The 24,456-nt window shown below is 35.3% G+C and overlaps 1 protein-coding gene across 1 annotated transcript in view; it reads right to left on the reverse strand.

The window, feature by feature from the left end:
* PTPN13 (protein tyrosine phosphatase non-receptor type 13) overlaps positions 1 to 24,456 on the reverse strand; it is a gene marked incomplete at both ends in the record, with an annotated part of 165,822 nt that overhangs the window by 56,419 nt on the left and 84,947 nt on the right. The window contains 7 exon segments of the mRNA XM_084234234.1: positions 1,140 to 1,233; positions 2,409 to 2,555; positions 3,568 to 4,031; positions 13,266 to 13,397; positions 13,602 to 13,709; positions 14,057 to 14,146; positions 23,396 to 23,452. Coding sequence (XP_084090360.1) covers positions 1,140 to 1,233; positions 2,409 to 2,555; positions 3,568 to 4,031; positions 13,266 to 13,397; positions 13,602 to 13,709; positions 14,057 to 14,146; positions 23,396 to 23,452 — 1,092 coding nt within the window.

Consider the following 24,456-nt stretch of genomic DNA (forward strand, 5'->3'; position numbering starts at 1 on the left):
GTTTTACCTCATTCCAGTTAGAATGGCTATTATCAAAAAGCCAAGAAATAATTAAGTGTTGTGGAAGATGCGGAGAAAAAGGAACCCTTGAGCACTGTTTGTGAGAATGTAAATTTGTGCAGCCACTACAGCAAACATTATGGAGGTGTTCAAAAAATTTAAATAGAACTAACTACCATGTGATACATTAATTCCACTTCTGGATAATTACCCAAAGAATACAAAAACACTAATTTAAAAAGATAAATACACCCTTATGTTCACTGCAGCACTATTCACGATAACCAAGATATGTAAACAATGTAACTGTCTGACATGGATGATTGACTAGATAAAGAATATGTGGTATATATACTCAATAAAATACTACTTAGCCATAAAGAAAGGTGAAGTCAAGCCTCCCCGGTGGTGCAGCAGGTTGAGTGTCATGCTGTGAAACTGCCTGCAGCCTCTGCAGCATGGGTTTGATTCCCGGCCAGCCAAGGAGAAACCCACATGGTGCAGCAGACCTCTCCTGACTTGCCCACTGTTCCCCTTAGCAGTGTACTTCAGTCAGTCTGCCTGTTCTGTTCCCCACTCTGTCTCTGTCCTCTCACCCTCCTGCACCTCTGACCTGTACCCCAGTTCTTGTACAAATAAATAAATCTTTAAAAAAAAATTGAAGAGAAAAAAAAAAAAGAAAGATGAAGCCTTGCCAATTGTGACAACATGGATGGATGTGGAGGGGATTTTGTTAAATGAAGTAAGCAGGAGAAAGATGAAATCTGTATGACTTTACTCATTTGTAAAATATAAAGAAAAATAATTAAAAAATGCAAGCAAACAAAATAAAAACAAGCTATTACTCTGACAATAGAACGGTGTCAGAGTGTAAAAGAGAAGTAACAAACAGGTGGAAAGGGCCTATTGTTTGGTGATGAATAATGACTGGACATTTAGTGATGGAAGTGCTTTGACATACGATTTCTGAGGTGACCAAGTACTCACTTGAAACCCCATGGTGTTAAACTAAACTCAAAAAAATTGCGTATGTTTTTATCTTGTATTATGAATACTTGAAGATCTATATTAGCTTTTTAATTTGTTATCTATTTGTTGAAGTGATAATCATAATTACTATACACACACAAATACTATACCTTTGTGAATTCTACCATCAGATTCTGCTGCTCCCTTGGGAATAACAGCTTTCACATAAATGCCACCATGTCTAACACTGGTATTCACACCTCCCTAAGTGAAAAAAGACAAATAACATTTGTAATATGAGTAAGTTTGCACTGTGCCTTTCAGATCTGAACCCTAGAAAGAAAATATCAGCCAAAGCAACAGTGTTATATTAGCATGTAATATTAAACATTCAAGAATATTTATAGCTAAATGTTCCAAATGTCAAATCAGTTACCATTTAGAAAAAGTTTACTCAGAAAATAACATACCAGATCTTGACTATAACAGGAATTACTCTTCCTTTGTAAGTTTATATCATGCATTATGAGCAAGCAGAAAGCAAAGTCCATTTATGCAAAATTAGTATAGAAATATGATTATCACAAAAAAGCATATAAGATAATGTGCTTCAGATTATATTTGCTAATCTGAAGTCAAATTTCATGAGTTAAGGGCAAAAAAAAATTTTTTTTCATCTTAGAAGGCAACAGTTGAGAAATTTTGTTACCGGGTAGATGAGATGTAATGAGTAGATTCACTGTCAACTTGTGAATTGTTTTTATTTCCTTTCACAATAGGAAAATAGTAACTTTCTAAAGAACTTAAGGGCAAGAGAAAAAATGGCATTTTTAAAAGTACTAGAGAATTAGGGTTTCCTTTTGATCTCTTTATGTTAATAGTTCCATTTCTACCATGTCTCTAAATGTTTTTTTACAATGAAACCATTCTTTATATGTCATAAATATTGTAATTTAGAATTCCAAACCAGAATTCTATGTAGAATTTTAACATGTCATCAAATAGTCTATGCTCATTATTTAGCTATTTTAAAAGTACATATATTCCTTGAGAACCTCTAATTTAAGAAGCTAATCACATTATAAAATATATTTCAGAGAAAAGGGGGCATATAAATATACATTAGACGCTATGACGTAGGTTAAACTGTGTTATGTCAAGCTGATGTAGCAGCAGTATAAAGTACACTTATTAATTTTATATTTTACAAGTTTTATGCTCAGATTAAATATGAAATCTATGGGGGAAAGGTAGCATTTATTAAATTTTTTATTAGGAAAAAGTGACTAGTAACATCCAAGTTTTTAAAGTTTTAAGATATGATTCCATTTTTAGATTTGGAAATACCTGAAAAGCCTTCCTTTTGAAGCAAAATAATTGAATTAATAAATTAGCATACAATAGCTATTGGAAATGGAAAAGAGAAAACATGTGAAAACCTTGTCAAACAGTACCGTGACACTTATTCCCAAGCTGTTATCATTTTTAGCCAGTTCAACCTCAAAGATATCTCCAGGTTTTGGAGGTGATGAAGTAAAAGTTTTAAAATTCATTTTGTTGGATGTATTCATTGAGGAGTTAGATTCCTTAACAGAGAAAAACAAAAGAAAAGGATTTTTATTAGAGTCAAAATGAGTTATTACTGGAAGATAAGATTTTTTTGGGGGGAAAAATCGATAAAAAAACAAATTATTAAGGGATAAAATGTAATTAAAGAACATAAGGATTGGAAAAGATCTTAGAATCATCCAATCCAATGTCTTTATATTTTATGGTTGAGGAAATTGAGGTTTATTTAGAGTTTATTTAAAGGGCTTGCTTCAGGTCAAATAACTAGATAGGGCAGATGCATGCCCAGAATGCAGTCAAAACCTGCCTTTACATAATCCCTGTGCAATGCTATTTACACTATCAAATTTAGAAAGTATTTCCATTTTCTTTAAAAAATCAAAATACACCAAACAGTAGCTTTTAACTTGGGCCTCTCAGATTAAGAGCCTTCATCTTTAACTTTGCTTACATTTACAAATCCAATATAAACATAGCCACAAGAGTCAGGTCCCATTTATAAGGGCCTAACTCTCTTATGAAGAATTTTGGTTTTTCAGTGAAAAAGGGCTTGAAGTTCTTTCTGAATCTGCTGGTTAATGGTGGTTAGATGTATATCATTTCTAGGAAGTCAGCAATTTTCTATTCTTATTATCATATCTTCAGAACTTTTAGAGAATTTAGGCTATCAACTAACTGCCCATTATATGAGCTATTAAGGAACAATTTTTTTAGATATAAAAGTTCTATTATTAATATAAATACTAACTAGGCAAAAACAATTTGAAGAAAACAACCAATCCGTTTATTCATTTCTTTGTGTTATCAGTTAGCAATTTCCTAGAATAGCCATGTTAGAGTTAGTATTCAAAGCTGCTAATTTCTTTGAAAGTTAGCATCAAATGCAGTAGCAGTTAGTAGCATAATATGTAAACTATTCCTCTCCAAGTAGAACATAAGTTATTTATAGTAAATTATTATGTTCTGTGATAAATTTATTGTTGGCTGCTCTGTTAAATGATAAAAACAAAGATTCAAATCAAACTGTGCCTTTTTTGGTGTTTGATGATCCTGACTGTTGGAATAAGTGGCTTCATCCATGTCTGAATCTCCACGGTCAGAGTAATCCATTGCATCAGAAATGCCAGACTTTTTAACTTTGCTTAGATTACTGTCAATAGAAGTCCTTTTCCTTTCAGTGGACTTGGATATTACAGATGATGTAGGACTGCCATGCTGTGATTCCTGCCAGCTTCGTTCCCCAAGATGGCTGGCAAAGAAACCATTGACCTGGCTCTGGGACAAGCTGGCACTCTCAGTCCTAGAATCTTGAGAACTCAAGCTTCCTTCCCGCAGGCCACCAGGTAATCCAAAGGAGCTCTCTGAGATGTGCCTTGGGGTGCCACGTGGCCAATGGTGATCTTCAGAAGAATCTATAGCACTGTCTTGCATATAGGAAGCTTTCTTCAAGTAGTTTTTCATGCCATTGGCAATGTGCACTGGAGTAGAAGGCCCTAAAAGTCAAAGTTCATCAATAAGAGTAACAGGTCAGTGACATACATGCCCTGTGCTCACATACATATATAATGTTCCCCAATGATTGCTGGGAGTATTTTACACAGGTTAACATATCCACAACACCTGACCCGAGGCCTGGAACCACAACAGAGACCCAGCAATGTATAGGTGCCTTCTCTTTTCTTTACTTCCTCCTTTGTCATTCTTGTGGCAACATTTATTGAAATGTGTACTTCCTTTGCCTTAACTCCCCATTTCCATTCTCTAAGGCCCATTTTAAGTGAGTCTCCTTGGTGAAGACTTTGCTTCCCTAGCTAGAAAAAATCTAGGTCTCTTTATATAATGATTATTTCTTGGCTGTTTTATAATGTCTTGCATGTTTTAGACCCTAAGTAATTATCAAGGAAGACAAAATCAAATTCCTTATATATATTTCTTACGAAATGCCTTAAGGAACGTTTAATATATAAGAAACAAATCATGGATGTGTGTAAAAGAATTACAGATGTGAATTTGTAAGAATTTAAAAGTTTTATGTAGCAAGCAAAACCAAGAAAAAGCTAAAAGAGAGATGAACAACTATAGAGAAAATAATTGTAACAGTAATAAAAAATAACCAGAGTTAATCGCCCTAATATACAGAGGGTTTCTAGAAGTAAGAAAGAGATTCAAAACTTTTAAGGAACAAGGACATGATATGTAGAATGGGAGTTCAGAGTAAAATACAAATAATTAGTAAATGAAAATATACTCTCACTGTTGCTCAGGGATATGCAATTTATTATAGTTTTCTATGAGTGGCTGATAAAAATGAGAATAACTGATTATTTCTCACACCAATGATGATGTAAGGGAAAGAACACTGTCATATTTACTTGGCTGACTACAAAACTGGTAACTTGGGCAAACTGTTAACACTATCAAAATTTAAATGTACATACATACTCTACTCCAAGGTATTCAGTGGTGTGTAAAGTAGTAATTTTTTTGGAGCAGCATTTGTAACAGAATAATAGCTAATCTGGATTGAAATGACAGAAGGTAGTTAGATATATTTTGGATATACCATAACATAACTATGCTATTTTAAAAAGGTGTATATACAAATATTTAGTAAAAGAAGAAACTCAGTCAAAATGATTTGCCTATATAAAATTTAAGAAATTTGTCATATTGTATGAAGTGCTCATGTTGTTTCTATTTAACCATGTCTCTAAAGATATGCATGAAATTTACTATTTAAATTTGCTTTTCAGGGCCTCCCCAGTGGCGCAGCAGTTGAGCGCTGGGTTGCGAAGCTGCCCGCAGCCTTTGCGGCGCCGGTTCGATCCCTGGCTGCTCCCTGGCCACCGGAGGAGGGTCCCACATGGCACGCAGACCTCTCCTGCCGCCCGCTGCTCCCCTCAGCAGTGTACTTCGGTCCTTCTGCCTGCTCTGCTCCCCGCTCTGGCTCTGGTGAATTCTCTCACCCTCCCACGCTTCTGACTGTACCCAGTGCTTGCATCAATCAATAAATAAATCTTTAAAAAAAAAAATAAATTTGCTTTTCACAAATGTTTTATTAATTTTTCACAGATTTTCTTTTTCATATTTTCCAGTATCACTGTGATTAAAGTAACACATATATTTGGCATTTCAACATTTCTGAAAAATACAGTTAATGACAGCTTAAATTCATAGTTAAGTGCTTATGACATACCAGTGATGATTCTTTGCATATATTACCTCATTTAATATTCACAATCTATAAGGTAGACCCTTTTATATTCATCACTTGATATATGAACACAGTAGGCTCAGAAAAGTTTAGGTGATTTGCTCAAGATTTACAGGGTTAAGGATCCCTACTCTCTGCATCCCTTTCCACCGCATGTGCCGCAAGTGTTGCTTTCACAAACACAATCCACCACCTAATCCTAGAGCAACTCTATGCAAGGCAGACAAGACAGTGCTGAGAGGATCATCTCCTCTTCAAAGGAAAACAACTGTGGCTCAAGAGGATGAAATCATATAGCTAATAAAGGATTCAGACTCCAACTCAAGTCATCTAATCTCCATTAAGTACCTTTTCACCTAACAACATGCTAAAACAGGTTCATGTGACAAAATGATATGACATTGTTTGTAACTGTCTTTTCTTTTCATTAGCTGGTTCAAGACAGGTAACCGACTTATATTAACTAGGGAATGATGAAGATTTCTATCTATAATTTGGCCTAAGAAGTAGTGGCACACTAAGTACTCAGAATTCACTTACGTGACATTCATTTTGCACACGAAATTCATTTTTGGACACCAAATCCATTTTTGTACCTATATTACCAAGTGAAATGAGACAGAAGATCTTGGGAATAATGAATGAAAAATACTGATGGAAATAAACAAGGAGGGGCGGAGCAACATGGCGGCGAGGAGACGCTGCGAGTAAGATCTCCCATTAAAAAAAGTTAATAGGGAGGAAAAGCGGCAGGTCCCAGTGAGAACTGGGACACGGAAGATAAACGGACGACTCCAGCAAACTACCTGAAGAAGAAAGTTGCCATAAAAGAGGACTAGAAGGGAGGGAAGCGCAGAACCCTGCTCCTCTCCCCCACCCACAGAGTCGGCACTCGCCGACCAGCAGAGAGGAGGAAAACAACAAACCAAAACGGCCAACAAGAACAAACTACGCAGCAAGCGGGACTGGGAGTGGAAAGGAACTATTGCAGCCACCACACCCTGTGAACAGGAGCTGTGGAGAACCCTGCAGGATTCGCCGGCTCCAGGCGCCATTAGAGAAGAACAAAGACCCCGGGAGACCCGCACACAGCCCGGGCTGCCGGTAAGCTTGCGCGGAAAAGCGGTGCGCTTGGCACGCTTGAAAAGCAAACGCGGATTGGGATCGCAGCTGCCCAGGTCCCCGCGCCTGCGACCTAGGCTTGCAGGGAGACGCGTGGAGGCCCTCCTCACTGAGGTGAAAGTCCCTCACTGAGTGAGCAGGAACCAGGCGCCCAGGCACGGGAGTGGGTGCAAGGGCACCATTCCCGCGCCACTGAACTGGGCTACAGCCCGCGTCCTGGAACTGAGGGCTTTGGAACTGAGACCCGGGGCACGAAATTCGGGGCGTGGGTTCTCCACGACGGTGGGGCACAAGGCAGACACAGCACCCCAAAGCCATTGAGGTTTACCCTACCATTCTCGCTCTGCTCCCTGTCCCATCGGGGGGGGGGTGTGTGGAAAAACAGCCCCCCAAGGACAATAGGAGAGATCTCTGGCGCCACCTAGCGACCAGAAAAAAAGTCACGAACACAACATAGAACAGGGAAACTTCTTAAGAAAAGACTTCTTGAAAAGGGCAGAAGGCTTCTGGAGGACCCAGTGGCCAGCTGGGAAGTTAGCCTACGCCAGGCCCCTTCCGACCAGCAGTCTGAGACCACAGAGGGAGCAGGCACCCACGTCCGGGGCAGACCGGGTGCGCAGAAGAGTGTGCCTGAGACCGGAGGCGCAGGGACTGCATCCCGCTTCGCCATTTTAGAACAGGAACATTTCTTCAGTAAAGACTGCCTAAAACCAGCAGAAAGCTCCCCCAGATGCCAGAGATGACTCCTGGAGGAGCCAGAGGGGAGCGGAGAAGTTCACCCAAGATGCCAGCCAGTCCGAGCAACACAGTGTCCCAATGCATACGACAAATTAGAAAACAGACAGTAGGGAGGAGAAGAACCACACGCAACCTAACAACTCCTCAGGAAAGAAGCACACCACAAAAAGAAAACCACTCCCCAGATTGCAACGACAGCAACTTGGAAGAACTTCTGAGCCTTCCAGAAAGAGAATTTAAAATTGCCATGATTAAAAAAGTGATAGAAGTCATAAAGGAAAACAATGATCAGAAGAAGGAAATTGAGTCCCTAAAGAGGGAAAACAATGGTCAGAAGAATGAAATTGAGTCCCTAAAGAGGGAAGTAAAAGAAATGCAGGAGATCAAAGAATTAATGGAGGAACTAAAGAACTCTGGGAAAAGCAATGAAAGCAGAATAGATGAAATGGAAGAACGAATAAGTACTCTTGAAGACACAGAAATAAAAAGAACTAAAACAGAAAAGGAAAGAGAAGTACGAAGGAAAAAGAATGAAGAAAGACTTTGGGAACTATCTGACTCTATGAGGAAAGGAAATATAAGAGTTATAGGAATTCCAGAAGGAGAGGAGAGAGATGCAGGAACAGAGAAAATATTCAAAGAGATAATTGAAGAGAACTTCCCAAATGCGAAGAAGGAGCTGAAAATTGATATACAAGAAGCAAGAAGAACACCAAACTTCCACGACGAAAGGAAAAATACAGCAAGACACATAATAGTAAAGCTCCCAAGAATCCAGGACAAGGAAAAAATAATGAAGCTGGCAAGAGGGAAGAAACAGATAACATTCAAAGGAAAACCAATCAGGCTGACATCAGACTTCTCGAAGAAACACTACGGGCAAGGAGAGAGTGGAGGGACATAGTCAACAGACTCCAAGAAAACAGATGCCAACCAAGACTACTCTATCCCGCAAAGCTCTCCTTCCTCTATGAAGAAAGAATAAGGACCTTCCCAGACAAAGAGAAACTCCGGAATTTCATTATGACTAAACCCCCACTCCAAAAAATACTACAAGGAATCCTAAAGCCAGAAGCTCAGAGGGACAAATAACGACGAAAGAAGGCCAAAAAAAAAAAAAAGTTATTAAAAGAATAAATAAATAAAATCAAAGGAAAGACAAACACAAAGGCAAATACAGATGCTAACATATCAATATTAACTCTAAATGCAGCCTGGATTAAGAAACAAAACCCAACCTTTTGCTGTCTCCAGGAAACACATTTAGCTACAAAAGATAAAAATAGGCTCAAAGTTAAAGGATGGAAAACAATCCTACAAGCAAATGGACCAAAAAAGAAAGCAGGAACAGCTATACTTATATCAGATAAAACAGATTTCAAACTCAAAAAGATAAAAAGAGACCCCAATGGTCACTACATTATGATCAAGGGGACAATACTTCAAGAAGAAATAACACTCATTAACATATACTCACCAAACGAAGGAGCACCAAAATATATCAGACAACTGTTGTCCTCTCTGAAAACAGACATCAGAGAAAACACATACGTAGTGGGAGACTTCAACACACCACTATCAACAATGGATAGATCAACAAGACAAAAAATAAGTAAAGAAACTAAAGCTCTAAATAAGGACCTAGAGCATTTGGGCTTAACAGACATCTATAGAACACTAAACCCAAAAAAAACGGAGTACACATTTTTCTCAAGCGCACACGGATCATTCTCCAGGATCGATCACATACTGGGGCACAAGACAAACATCAACAGATACACCAAGATTGAAATCATACCAACCATCTTTTCTGACCACGAAGGCATCAAACTAGAAATAAACCATAAAAAGAAGGCAAGGAACTATCCTACCTCATGGAGATTAAAAACCACACTACTGGAAGACCACTGGACTAACGAGGAGATCAAAGAAGAAATTAAAAAATTCTTTGAATTGAATGACAAGGAGGACACCAATATCCTAAATGTATGGGATGCAGCAAAAGCAGTAATAAGAGGAAAATATATAGTAATAGAAGCTCACATCAAGAAACAAGAAAGAACTCAAAGACAACCTAATCTCGAAGCTCAAAGATCTAGAAAAAGAACAACAAAAAAACCCCAAAACCAGTAGAAGAAAAGAAATAATAAAACCAAAGCAGAAATAAATGAAATTGAAACTAAAAAAACAATCCAAAAGATCAATGAAACCAAGAGCTGGTTCTTTGAAAAAATAAATAAAATAGACAAACCCCTAGCCAGGCTCACAAAGGAAAAAAGGGAGAAAGCACAAATAAACAGGATCATCAATGAAAGAGGAGAAATCACAACGGACACAGCAGAAATCAAAAGAATAATCAGTAACTACTATGAAGAGTTGTATGGAAACAAGTTCAACAATCTAGAGGAGATGGACAAATTCCTACAACTCTACAATCACCCAAAGCTAGATAAAGAAGAAATAGAACACCTAAACAGACCAATTACAATTAGCGAAATTGAAATGGTAATCAAAAACCTCCCCAAAAACAAAAGCCCAGGACCTGATGGATTTACAAATGAATTCTACCAAACATTCAGAGATGAATTAGTGCCTATCCTTCACAAACTCTTCCAAAAAATTGAGAAGGAAGGGACAATACCAAACACGTTCTATGAAGCCAATATTACACTGATACCAAAACCGAATAAGGACAACACAAAAAAGGAAAACTACAGGCCAATCTCCCTAATGAACACTGATGCAAAAATCCTCAATAAAATTTTAGCTATCAGAATCCAACAATGTATCCATAAGATAATTCACCACGACCAAGTTGGATTCATTCCAGGGACACAAGGATGGTTTAACATCCGAAAATCAATCAACCTTATCCAACACATCAACAAAAAGAAATATAAAAACCATATGATAATATCAATAGATGCTGAGAAAGCTTTCAACAAAGTTCAACACCCATTCATGATAAAAGCCCTTGAAATTCTTGGGATACAAGGAACATACCTCAACATCATAAAGGCCATCTATGACAAGCCAACAGCCAGTATCATTCTCAATGGTGAAAAGCTGAAAGCAATTCCATTAAGATCTGGAACAAGACAAGGATGTCCACTCTCACCACTGCTTTTCAATATAATACTGGAAGTCCTAGCCAGAGCAATAAGATAAGAGAAAGACATCCAAGGAATCCAAATAGGAAAAGAAGAAGTCAAACTATCACTATTTGCAGATGATATGATAATATACGTAGAGAACCCCAAAATCTCCACAGAAAAACTAATTCAACTCATTAATCAGTTCAGTAAAGTGGCAGGATACAAAATCAACACGCAAAAGTCAGTAGCCTTCCTATACACAAACAATAAATCTGAAGAAGAAGAAATCAAAAAAACCATCCCTTTTATTATCGAAACAAAAAAAATCAAATATTTGGGAATAAATCTAACAAAAGAGGTAAAGGACCTATACAAAGAAAACTATAAAACACTGTTAAAAGAAATAGAAGAAGACACAAAGAAATGGAAAGACATCCCCTGCTCATGGATTGGAAGAATAAACATTATTAAAATGGCCATCCTACCAAAAGCAATCTACAGATTCAATGCTATTCCAATCAAAATTTCAATGTCATTCTTCAAAGAAATAGAACAATTATTGATGAAATTCATATGGAATCACAAAAAACCCCGAATAGCCAAAGCTCTCCTGAAAAAAAAAGAAGGAAATGGAGGCATCACACTCCCAGACTTCAAACTATACTACAAAGCCATAATCATCAAAACTGCATGGTATTGGAACAAGAACAGACATACAGACCAATGGAATCGAATAGAAAATCCAGAAATAAACCCACAGATTTATGGTCAACTAATCTTTGACAAAGGAGCAAAGACTATGCATTGGAGCAAAGAAAGTTTGTTCAATAAATGGTGCTGGGAAAACTGGGTCGCTACATGCAAAAGAATGAAGCTTGACCACTACCTCACACCATACACAAAAATCAACTCAAAATGGATTAAAGAACTAGACATAAGACCTGAAACCATAAAATACATAGAAGGAAATATAGGCGAAACACTACGGGATTTGCACATCAAAGACATCTTTACAGACACATCACCCAAAGCAGTGATAGTGAAGGCAAAGATAAACAGCTGGGACTACATCAAATTAAAGAGCTTCTGCACAGCAAAAGAGACAATAACAAAAACAAAGAGAAACCCCACCAACTGGGAGAACATTTTTGCACCCAACACTAATGATAAAGGACTGATCACAAAAATCTGCAAAGAGCTGATGAGACTCAGCAACAACAAAGAAAATATTCCTGTCAAAAAATGGGCAGAAGAGCTAAAAAGAAACTTCTCTGAAGAGGAAATGCAAATGGCCAACAGACATATGAAAAAATGTTCAACATCACTTGTAATCAGGGAAATGCAAATCAAAACTACCATGAGATACCATCTTACACCAGTGAGAATGGCACATATTAAAAAAACTAGCAGCAACAAATGTTGGCGAGGGTGTGGAGAAAAAGGAACTCTTCTGCACTTTTGGTGGGAGTGCAAACTGGTCCAACCACTGTGGAAAGCTGTGTGGAGATTTCTGGACCTACTAAACATAGAGCTTCCATATGATCCAGCAATTCCACTCCTAGGTATTTACCCAAAGGACACAGAAACATCAATTCCAAACAACACCTGCACCCCTATGTTTATAGCAGCACTGTTTACAATAGCTAAGCTTTGGAAACAACCCAAATGCCCAAAAATAGATGACTGGATCAAGAAGATGTGGTACATATATACCATGGAATATTACTCAGCATTCAAAAAAAAGATAAACACATGCAATTTGCAGCAACATGGATGGCGCTGGAAGGGATCATGCTCAGCGAAATAAGCCAAAAAAAAAAGAAAAATACCGGATGGTCTCACTCATAGCAGGAATCTAGAAAACTTAAATAAGGGACCAGGAAAATGAATAACTATAAGAAAGTGAAAATCAAAATCAACAAAAAACTATGAACCAGAGACACTTTTCGGGGGCCGGGGGCGGGAGGGGAGGGATTGGGGTCAGAATGGGGGGGCTGCAATTGTATGGGGAATATAACAATAAAATTTATAAAAAAAAAAAAAAAGAAGATGTGGTACATATACACCATGGAATATTACTCAGCATTCAAAAAAGATAAGCACATGCAATTTGCAGCAACATGGATGGCGTTGGAAGGGATCATTCTCAGCGAAATAAGCCAAAAAGAAAAAGAAAAATACCGGATGGTCTCACTCATAGCAGGAATCTAGAAAACTTAAATAAGGGACCAGGAAAATGAATATAAGAAAGTGAAAATCAAAATCAACAAAAAACTATGAACCAGAGACACTTTTTGGGGGTGGGGGGCGGGAGGGGAGGGATTGGGGTCAGAATGGGGCGTTTGCAATTGTATGGGGGAATATAAAAATAAAATTTATTATTTAAATAAAAAAAATAATAAAAAAAGAAAAATACTGATGAATAAAATTAAAACAAGCAGAACTACACATATCAAATTGCCATAATTTAAATTAATTACATTTCAATTAATTGCCTAAGGTATTGGACTCCTTGTGAAAGAGAAACAGAGCACATAGGTATGGGACATTCACATTACCTTTGGATATATTTTCTTTTGGCTGAGATATAACAAGAGTCACATCTTCGGGTGCATTTTGCAGGATCTCAATTGCAGCATGGTGGCTGACCCCTTCCAGACTCACGCTATTCACTGATATCAAGCGGTCTCCTGTAAAAATTGGCAATCCAGTATTTTCAACTACTAAGAGAAATTTAGAGGCTAAATCTTAGAAATGTCACTTATCCATTCCAGTACTTTTGCTTCCCTAAGTTCCACTTTGGTTATGTGTGCAAATTCATACCTATTAGTTAAATTCATACCTATTAGCTTGGTAATTCAGGAATTACCAAAATATAAAGTACTGTACTGTACCTGGTTTTAAACATCCATCCAAGTCAGCTGGTCCTCCAGGAATAATTGAACTAATAAATATGCCTAGATCCAGTCTTCCCATCTTCTCACCACCAATAATTTGAAATCCTGTGAAACAGTGTATTTTAAAAAGATCTTCATGATAACTTGTGTTTTCAACGACAAATGATTAGCCTGCTTGACACATGAGAGTGTAGACTCACATACAAAATATGATTTACAGGTAACATATGAGATGAGATTTAGATTTGGTGGAAGTACATGCTTCCATTTCATCTTTGGCAATTCTACACATTTCATCTTTGGCAATTCTTGACTAGGTAGGTAGGATGAATGGGTTGTGGTTGGGCATTCAGTATCTTGATCAGAAGTGGGCTGGTGTCTTAATGCCAATAATATACTGTAAGTTTTTCTTCTCCCTTTCATAGACCTTTGTGAATCTGACAATGACTTACCTAAGCCATATTTTGCATCTTTTTTCAGGTTCACCAAGGTGATCTCCCTTTCTGGTGAAGACACTACGCTCCATCTTTTGTGTAACACATCTAGTAGTGGAAAAGTACAATTTTAATGTAAAATAAACATAAAAAATATAACATGCTGAGGCATTAAGACTGATCAGTTTAAATATTAACAAAGGTCACTAATCACTCAGCCACTCTAAAATTATCTTTTAAGTAATATAATGCCACAATCTTATGTTTTTCTAGTGATTCACAGTTTACAAAATGACTGTTATGACATTTGTTCCTCATCAATTACTCCTTGCAAAATAATTATATCTCAATTACAAATGAGTAACTCAATTTCAAGAGGTCAAATAATTTGAGTGTACTGACTCAGTTAATAAAGGCAAGAGCTGAGCCTTAAGTTTTCTGACTCCAGGTCTTTCTGCTGCATCAAAATTGACTCCCTGAATTTGATAATGCTCAATTTATTAAGAATTTACCACTAATAAGTGACTAACATTTTTACTTATAGAGTATAATATTCATAGTAAATTCTACAGTAAATAACAAGAAAATTAAATCTATTTAAAATTCCATTAATAATTTCTCTAGCACATTTTCATTCTCAAGTGCTTAGCAGATTTTCATTTTCAAATTTATTTCTCATTGTAAAACAATCTCATGAGGTAGGTAGATTTTTAATCACTGTTTTGAAGATGAGGAATAATATTAGTGACTTGTTCGACATTGAGTAACACTGGCCAGCAAAATGCCTGAGTTCAGAACTTGGTAAATTCTAGTTAAATAGTGAATGTCAGCAGCAGAACTAGAAATTACTTTTTCTTGTCCCTACTCAGAGATTTTTAATAAGTTGATGAATCACAAATATCTTTCAAATTAAGCCAACAAATATGTAACTGAACTGTCATATTAATAAAATTACTTTATCTACTTAGTAAAATGGACATTTACACACATACGGACACAATCTTGTTATGAACTGAACTGTGTCTCCTCCTAACCCAGACCCTCAAATTTAGATGTTGAAGCCCTAACTCCCATACCTTAGAATATAAACAAATTTAGGGAAAGGATTTTGTTTTTAAAAATATTTAATTAAATAAAATGTTCTCATCCACATCTTTTTAAAATTTTATTTGAGGTAAAATTGGTTTACAGCACTATGTATGATTTAGAGAAAGAGATTCACACCTGTTCAAATGTGCATCATACCACCTCGCTCCCCCCAGAGCAATAATACCCCTTTATCATATACCATTGGACCTGCTCCCCACTTTGTTCCTACCCTAGCGTTCCCCTCTAGTAGCCTCAATTCTGCATCCATATTTCTAGATTTTGTTTTGGTTTGTCATTTCCTTTCATCTTCCTATATTACACATAATACTGAAATCATCCTGAATTTGTCTTTCTTCCTCTGGCTTATTTCAATTGGCCTAATACACCAAAGAAGACATACAAATGCCTGCATGTGCATGAAAATGCTCGTTATCACTTATCATCAGGGAAATGCAATGAAAACAATGAGGTACCACCTCACTCCTGTGAGAATGGCACATAGCAAAAAGACCAGAAACAAGCAAGGATGTGGAGAAAAAGGAACCCACTTGCACTGTTGATGATAATGTAGACTATGGAAAACAGTATGGAGGTTTCTTAAAATACTAAAAATAGATGTATGACCCAGGAATTTCATTCCTTGACATTTAACCAAAGAATGCAAAAAACTAATCCAAAGGGATATATACACCCCTACATTCATTGCAGCACTATTTATAATAGCCAAGTTATGGAAATGACCTAAGTGCCAAACATGAAAGGACTGGATTAATAAGATGTGGTATATATATATGATGGAATAGCACTCAGCTGTAAAAAAGATGAATTGCCATTTGTGACAGGTTTTTAAAGAAACCTGTTTTTAAAAAGAATTGTACGGATATGTCATGAAATAAATAATAAATCTGTTACACAATATGTACTAGTATTTACATTAAGTGTATATAAAACTTGATATCCTAGAAATAAACTAATTTCAGAAAATAATAGCAGCTATCATTTGCCCTCCAGAGTGAATTTGAACACCAATTATTAGTGCAAGTTTGCTAGCTTCCTGTGGTATACATTCCCTATTCCTTTTTCTTTTTTACCAAAACTTGATTATAAACTTAGATATAAAAAAAAAAAGTAGTAATTCAGAATGTCTACTTAGTTTGTTAATGGGATCCCCCTTCAGAATTACTGAACAATGAAGAGTCTTATTTTATGTAATCTCTCTATTCAATGAATTTGTTAATGCCTACCTTAATGATTTTATCTAGGCATTCATGATACTTTTACTCTAAAATAGGCCATTATTTCTAATTTTTAGCTAGCACCAAATGCAAAATAGAAATAGGCCCAAAATTAAAATAAAACAAATAAGGGAGTGTGGTTAGGAATTTAAAGCAGCATAGTGGTTTTAAGCCATCACTATGGTGATGCGATAACCAATAAAAACAAAGAGCTTTGCAAAGTGGTTAAATGATGATATATTTGATTTCCATTTTTCCCAAGTTTCAGATTTAAGTAATAACTGCCCTAGGAAATAGGGTCCTCACAACTGATGAAATTTATTAAGATATCTGATTAACTTCAGAGGCAAGGAGTTCTCAGGAAAACAAATTCCCAGGGAATACAGGCAGAATAATTGTAAATAGCAGCAAGAAAATATTTGTGGAGCATACTGACCTCTGACTTGCTTCTTTCCTTACCCCAACTAAAGATAGAAAGGTTCTTAATTTTGGTAGGGATTAAGTGTAAAATTTCATCCCCATTGTGATGTCAAAGTCCTTTATATAGTGTTTATAAAGCTCTATATAGAATGTTTATCCTTTCAACTATAAAACTGAAAATATTTTTAATGTTCCCAAGAAGTACCTGCTAAAGTCAAAGGTGTTGATTCATACTAAAAAGGCCATTTACTGTATTTTCCTACGTATGTGCACTAAGAAGATTGGCTATTTACATTACTTATTTAGAGAAGAAGTATATATGTGTATATATTAAGGTATTTCCTAAGTAAACATTATTGGGAATAATTATGTATTTTTACATATAAACACACATACATACACATACTCAAAACAGACATGCAATATTTTTGCATATTTTCTTAACCAGATGCAGCAGTTAAGGGTTCTTATTTAAGGGTTCTGTTGAATTAAAGCATTCATTCACTCAATTATTCCTTCATACTTCAATTGTTTCCTGGGCAACTGTTTCCTATCAAAGTCCTCAGGAGGCAATTTGGGCAAACAAAATAACATAGAACACATATTTAAGCTGCTAGCATAGTAAATATGGACTGAATCACATTAGGCTAGAAGAACAAAGTTTTAATCTGATTATTATGTTATGTTGTTAATGAAACAGCGACACTATAAAGACATGAGTCAGAACTGAAAAAGAAGAGGGCATCTTCCTGACACAAGGAGAAAACTTCAAGGAAATGGAATAGAGATTTGAATAAGGAGATTGTGGAGATGGTCATACAGCAGAAAGTAAAGCACTACAAATGCTGAATGAAGGCTGAAAAGGTTCTGTGAAATGTCAGAGATTTAGCTAGAGTACAAGATTTGAGTAGGGTAGAGTACTATCAGAAAGGGAAGCTCTGCAAACCCATTCCTGTGTGTGTGTGTGTGTGTGTGTGTGTGTGTCGATAAAACTTTTTTTTCAGGTGGTATGCCAGATTTTTTTTAATTTAAATTTTATTTTTATATTCCCCATACAATTACAACCCCCTTTCTTTTTACAGAGATCCTTTTCCCTATACACTTACCCTCCATAGAATTACTTATTAAAATGAGGAGAGCAGGAAGGAAGGACACTGGTATATAGCTACATGTTATTAAAGAGCACTGAGCATGTACTATTGGTCATTTTCTATTTATCTTTTTATTCTATCCATATAGTAGATATTCAAGACACTTTCCATTGGCTTTAAAAAAAGAGAAGAAAATATCTAATGGTATACAGTACATGACAATCCAAGTAAACTTAGTAATATTTATAGAATTCGTAAGTACTGAATAGAATCTATGCATCTTTGAAAGTAAACCAGGTAGATATTTCAAGTACCCAGGTCATTTCTATGTCAATTATTTTATAGAAACAAACGTGATTATTCATGAAATACATATTTTTAAATACTTGAAAGAATTTTCTTTTCCCATTAGTAAACTAAGACCACTGCAAATCCTGCAGATACTTTAAAGCAAAAAAGAACACCAAATTCAAATTTCCAGTTATTTAAGTAATACATACTGGTGTTGTTCCCAGTAATATTTAACTGGGAAAATCTGAAGAAATGATAAGTGTATAATTTAGAAATGAAAATGTATGTTCTGCATTACAGGCTATTGTTTCAGTCTTTTCTCATTTACCTCTCATTAGATTTATCTGGAGGTATACAGTCCTCAACACTAGAATAATTGTAGATACTAATGACTGATATATCTATGAATAGGCTCATTGAATTTTCCAGAAAAAGCACACTTCTGATAAAGTCAAATCCATCTAATTAATCTAAATAAGAGTATTTTTCTTCTAAGAAAAACTAATTTTCTTGGTTATAGATATAGACCATGTCAGCTCCATGCCACTGATTCTAAGAAAAACATAACTGTAGGTACAGGAGGCTCTGTAGTTACATCTCTTAGAAACTATCTATATATAAATTCAGCAAAATGGTAGGTTACAAGATCAACATATAAAAATTCATAGCTTTTTAAATATATAAGCAACTAACAAGAAGCACAATAAATCAAGCAATCAACTCTATTTATAATTTCTTCAAAAAAATTAAATGACTTGGAATTAATCTACTTAATGAGGGTAAAAGACTTATACAATGAGAACTACAAGATGATAAAAGGAAATGGAAGGACATCCATGCTCATGCGGGGGGAGATTCCCTATCAAAATACCAGCAATAATTTTAAACAAAATTGAACAAGAAATGTTGGAATTTATATGGAATCACAAAAGGCCATGAATTGCAAAATCAATTCTCAGAAAAAAGGAGCCATCATATCACTTGACTTCAAACTTTATGTACAGCAACAGTAATAAAAACAATATGATATCGGCACAAAAACAGATAGCTTAACTGAATAAAAAAAAAGAACAGAAATAGGGAAAGGAATAGTCTCTTTAATAGAGACTCCTGGCAAAATTGTGAAGTCACACAGAGGGATGAAGTTGAATCACATGCTAGCCCCATACACAAAAAACCTCCAAATGGATAAAAGATTTAGAAATGAGCTGCAACAATAAAATAGAAGAAAACTTTGGTGGATATATTTGCATGACATCAATGATGAAGATTTTTTTGGTGACTCAACCTTTATGTCAAGAGAAATAAAAACAAAAACAATTGAGATTGCCTAAAGGTAGAAAGTTTGTATACAGCAAAAGAAAATACAAGAAGATGAAAAAGATATCCTATTGTGATTTGATGGAGGGTGAGTTGAACAAGTACACCTTATGGAAAAAATGTTAAAAAAAATCTATTAAATGGGAGAAAATAGTCTCACAATATACCACTGGTAATTGGTTAAAATCCAAGATATATAAAATCTCACACAATTCAACAATATATAAAAACAACCCTATTGATAAATGGGTAGCAGATCTGAACAAATTAATTCACCAAAGAGGCTATACTGAAGGCCAATTAATATTAAAAAATATTCACCACCACTTCCAGTAAGAGATATGCAGGTTAAAACCAGAATGAGATACCATTTAATATCCCTGAGAGTGCACTTATTAAAAAGACCAATGAGAAGTACTGGAGAGAATATGGAGAAAGAGGGCTCTTGTTATGCTGTTGGTAGGAATGTGAACTGGTTGCAAATCAATATGGATTTACCTTAAAAAACTAAAAATGGAAATACCAGATGACCTTGCAATCCCATTCTTGGGCATCTATCCAAAGAAGATGAATCCATAACCTTTATTTTCCACAATGTTTATAGCAGATTTATTTACAATAGTTATTACATGGAAATAGCCTCCATCAAGAGATGACTGGATCAGAAAATGTGGTATGCTAACATTATGGACGAGTATTCAGCTATCGGACAGATAAAGTACAGCTATTTTTTTAAAAATGGAGGGAATTTGAGAGAAACATGTGCAGTAAAGCAAATCAGAAGGATAAAAACACTGACTGTTATATGGCAGATGATTAGATAAAGTAAAACACTTATAAAAACTAGTGGACATCAATAAATACCATGAAATGTTGGAGGTTCAGAGAGAGGGATAGAGGCCCAAGAGTAGGACTGCAAGGTCATCTGGTATTTCCAGTTTTAGTTTTTTAAAGTAAATCCATACTGATTTGCAACCAGTTCACATTCCCACCAACAGCATAACAGGGAGAAGGGGATACAAGGGAGAGTGTTAGGGGTAAAATTAATTTTAAAAACAATAAAAATTAAGAGATGATAATGGTTGAAAACTTACGTATCCATTAAAAAGAACCCATTTCAAATTCTAGGGATGATGTATTAGCAGCAGAATGTTGGTATAAAAACAAAGAGGATTCTTCATTGTTATACTACCTAAAAGGCTGTTTGTTCCAGTGGTAGGTAAGGGGGGCAGTTCATAAATGAAATTTTGGTGTTTTATTTCTTTGCCGGCACTAATTAGCTGAAGGAACAGTTATAATTTCTCTGGGACTCATTTACTTCATCTATAGAATGAAAAGGCTTAGTTGGATAAGCTTTTAAGTTCTTTTCAGTTCTCAATTTAGAAGACTCTACCTTTTGTTTCTGGGTAATTCACTTATCTGTTAAGTTCCCTGTAAGCACTTTGGACTTTTGGTTTGTTTTTTTACATTTTGTTTTGTTAAGAGTTCTGTGGTCCACTCCACATTTTGTGGTGTAGACATTTCAGAAAGCAAGGTGAAAAACATAGCTAAAAGTTACTTTTCAAATTTTATTTTGAAATAATCCAGTAACTCTGGATTATAGTAAAATAAACACAAAAAAGAAAATAATTCTTGCTTAATTTCTAATTATTTTTACTCAGAAATAAATATTATAAGTGTCCTTTTTGAAAGGTTAAACAACTTTTTTTGAAATCAGAAATAATCAAGGGATTGAAATCCTTTTTGTATTTGTGTTTATGATATTAGAAAGCTCATGCCTTTTTCTTTTATACTCTGTATTTCTTTCAAGTTTCATATTCTTCAACATATTTTTGAGGCCATAAAGGTAAGGCTGAATTTTATCCACTGGTCCTTGTATTAAATGATTAGTAATTCAATGCTAATGTTCATTTCTAACAATCCAGACCAGCAGGAAAACTTTGAAATTATAATATAGGTGCTCTATTTGACTGTTGGGCCAGTAGTAGTTTTACTTTTTTGATCTTTAGTTACTTTATTTGGAAAAACATGTTTGCCACGCTCTGTGTGAAAATCCAATCCCAACAGAGTACTAATTCAGCACTGAACAGCTTTTTCTGCAAGTTGCCACGGGGAGACATTTATTGAAAGGTAGATTGACCCTTCCTTTGCAGGTGGCAGGTAAGAAGATGAAGCTTCTTTAAGCAGAGAAACTATCCTCTTTTGCTCATTTGATCGCCAATGTAAAACTTGCATTCTTTTCCATCAAAACCTATACATTTCAGGTTCTCATCTTTGAATAGATATTATCCAGCTTCTTGCAAAAATTTAACTTGGAGAAATAGTACCTACTATTTAGGCATTACTAGACATTATTATGCCAGAAGGTCAGGTACAGGGTAAATGAAAGCATGGGGCCGGCAAACAGATTCCCGGTGTTCAGATCATGGCTCTAGCACTTGCCAGCTCCATAACCTCCTGCACAACTTAACCTCTGTGCTCTGGCTTCATATTTCTGAAAGGGGAAGTAACATTGGCATCCATCTCACTGGTTTGTTGTAGGGAGTAAATGAGAAAAATAAAGTGCTTAAAATAGTGTTTGACACACAGTAAGCAATCAATAACTGTTATGATTATTACCACTGGGGATCTATTAATAATTGAGCTATTTTAGTACAGAGGTATTCAAAATTCAGTCTATGTTAAGACATTGAAGCATTATAAAGCTATAGACCAGGATCTTAGTAATTTAGGTTACTAACTTAAGTACTTAAGATCTTAAGAAAAAGTTCATTGTTTCTTTCATGATATGACCTTATGTTTTTTAAAGTTTTAAAAAATGAGTATTGAAAACATTGTGTATACTTTTACTTTTTAACACAACTGTACTCCCAAGAAAATTTTCCTCTTTTGAAGAATTAGTGAGCATATTTGTTTTAGAAAATGAGAATTATATAAAGTAGCACCCTGGTGTTTGACAGTTTTGACCTACAAAAATAGCAGTTTCATATAGTTCCATCTACTCTCTAATGCCTTCACTTCCGCCTTGTTTTTCAGAAAAATTAGAACTTAAAGCTTCATCAGGTTTAACTATAGTAAAACTTCTGACTAGCATATTTGATTCTTTCTCATCAGACTTCTCATTTCAACTCTTAAAGAGTTCTTGCGGGTAAGACAAATATCTTTGCAGAAAAATGGTGTATCATGGTTAAAAAAAAATTCTTTGTACCTATGAAAGTTGCTAGAAAGATCAAATGGACATGAAAGCAATTTATAACCTAAATTCTAAATGCTTTAAACCCACTGACATTGAAGTCACTATACTTTCAAGTCACTGCACAAAGTTTCTTACTACAACTTAGACCATTCTTTGACTGCTTCTAAACTACAAATCTGAACATTGAAAGCCTTCAAAATATCCCCATGATGCTTAGGATAAGACTCAAAACAAAACAGTTTTGTATGTAGTTCTCAGGCTCTGTTCTGGCCCCCTTAGCATCCATACTGACTGAGAGTGTTAGAGTTCCTGGAACCTACTGTTTCCTCACATGTCTCCATGTCTTGGATCACAACACACCCTTGGTCTGGATGCATGCCCCCACTGCTCTGTAAATGCAGTTCAAACACCCCTTTAGAAGTAACTGCCTTCGTTAAAACTCCTTTTAGCTATGTCTTACCTGAACTACTATCTTAGTTACCCAATTAGTGTCCTTAGTTCTAATTTGCCATTTTTCTAGTTCATCAAAATTAGCCTACACTACAGGTCCCATCATATCACCAGGATGCTAAAAATTATAGTTGTTCTTTTACACCAGTGTGAGGACTAAAATTCTTGGCAGGGAATTGATTCTTTATTAAGTCCAAGACTATCTCATAAAGTACAAGAGAAAAGACATGATGGAAATGAGGGGGAAAACATTTTATAAACCTACCATTTTCTTTTAAGGGTACTTGGGATGAAGAGTTTCCAGAACTATGCAAAGTCATTCCTGTGATATAAATTAAATTATTAGTTTATATAAGTAATTTCTTTTGATAAATCCATAAAAATTAATAAAACATTAAGGAAGTAACATTTTATTTACACTCAGAAAAACATGCCACAATGGGCATATTTACTATTTTTAATGTCAACTTTGTTCTGTAGAATAAGCACAAATGTACTATTTTTGACAATGACATTTTGATGCCAAGTATGAAATGATGTAAATGAGTTTTAAAAGAATTCTTCAAATGTTAAAAGAAAATACAGTGCTTGATAAGAATGAATAATTTTAAGGATAAAACAAATGCAGGCAGTAAATATTCTTTCATGGGTAAGTTTTATTCTATGTTTTGGGGGGAACATTTACTACTCTAAATCTGATATGTGATGGAAATTTATGTAATCCAAAGTCTTAATGAAAATAGTTTAAAAACTGTAAGATTTATATAGAGCTATATAATCTATAAGATCATATAAATTCCATTTATAGGAACATACTTTGAAAAGAATTTTCTAAAAGATTGGGTCAGTGTCTTAGACTATTTTTAACAGAGGGTTACCTATATGATAAAATTTTCCCTTTAATATTTTAATTTTTTTCAACTGATTGAACTTAAATTGATGAGTATAATCTCTCAAAGTTGTGGAAGTCTAATTAGTAATGTCATGTTCCATAAATATTGATCAGATATGGCACACAGTTCTCTTTTGATTCCATTTTCTCCAACTGATACAGGATGAGAAAATGCTCATTAACTTTGTATAATTAGGATTAAAAGACAAACTTTGGGTTTAAGGGAGAGTTAATTATTATTTCATTAAAAAAAAAACCAGCAGAAGAGGATAACTTGGTTTTCCTGTTTTCTACTGAGTAGTAGTTCAAACCTCTGTGTTTAAAATACGTACTCTTTTGAGAGATTGATTTCCTTTAAAAAGTACATTTTCCCTTTAGATACATAAAGCAACATGAAACCCAAACCATCTATAAGGTACTATGTGTTTAAACAC

Source organism: Talpa europaea, assembly GCF_964194135.1.
Source record: "Talpa europaea genome assembly, chromosome: 5".
NCBI lineage: Eukaryota > Metazoa > Chordata > Mammalia > Eulipotyphla > Talpidae > Talpa > Talpa europaea.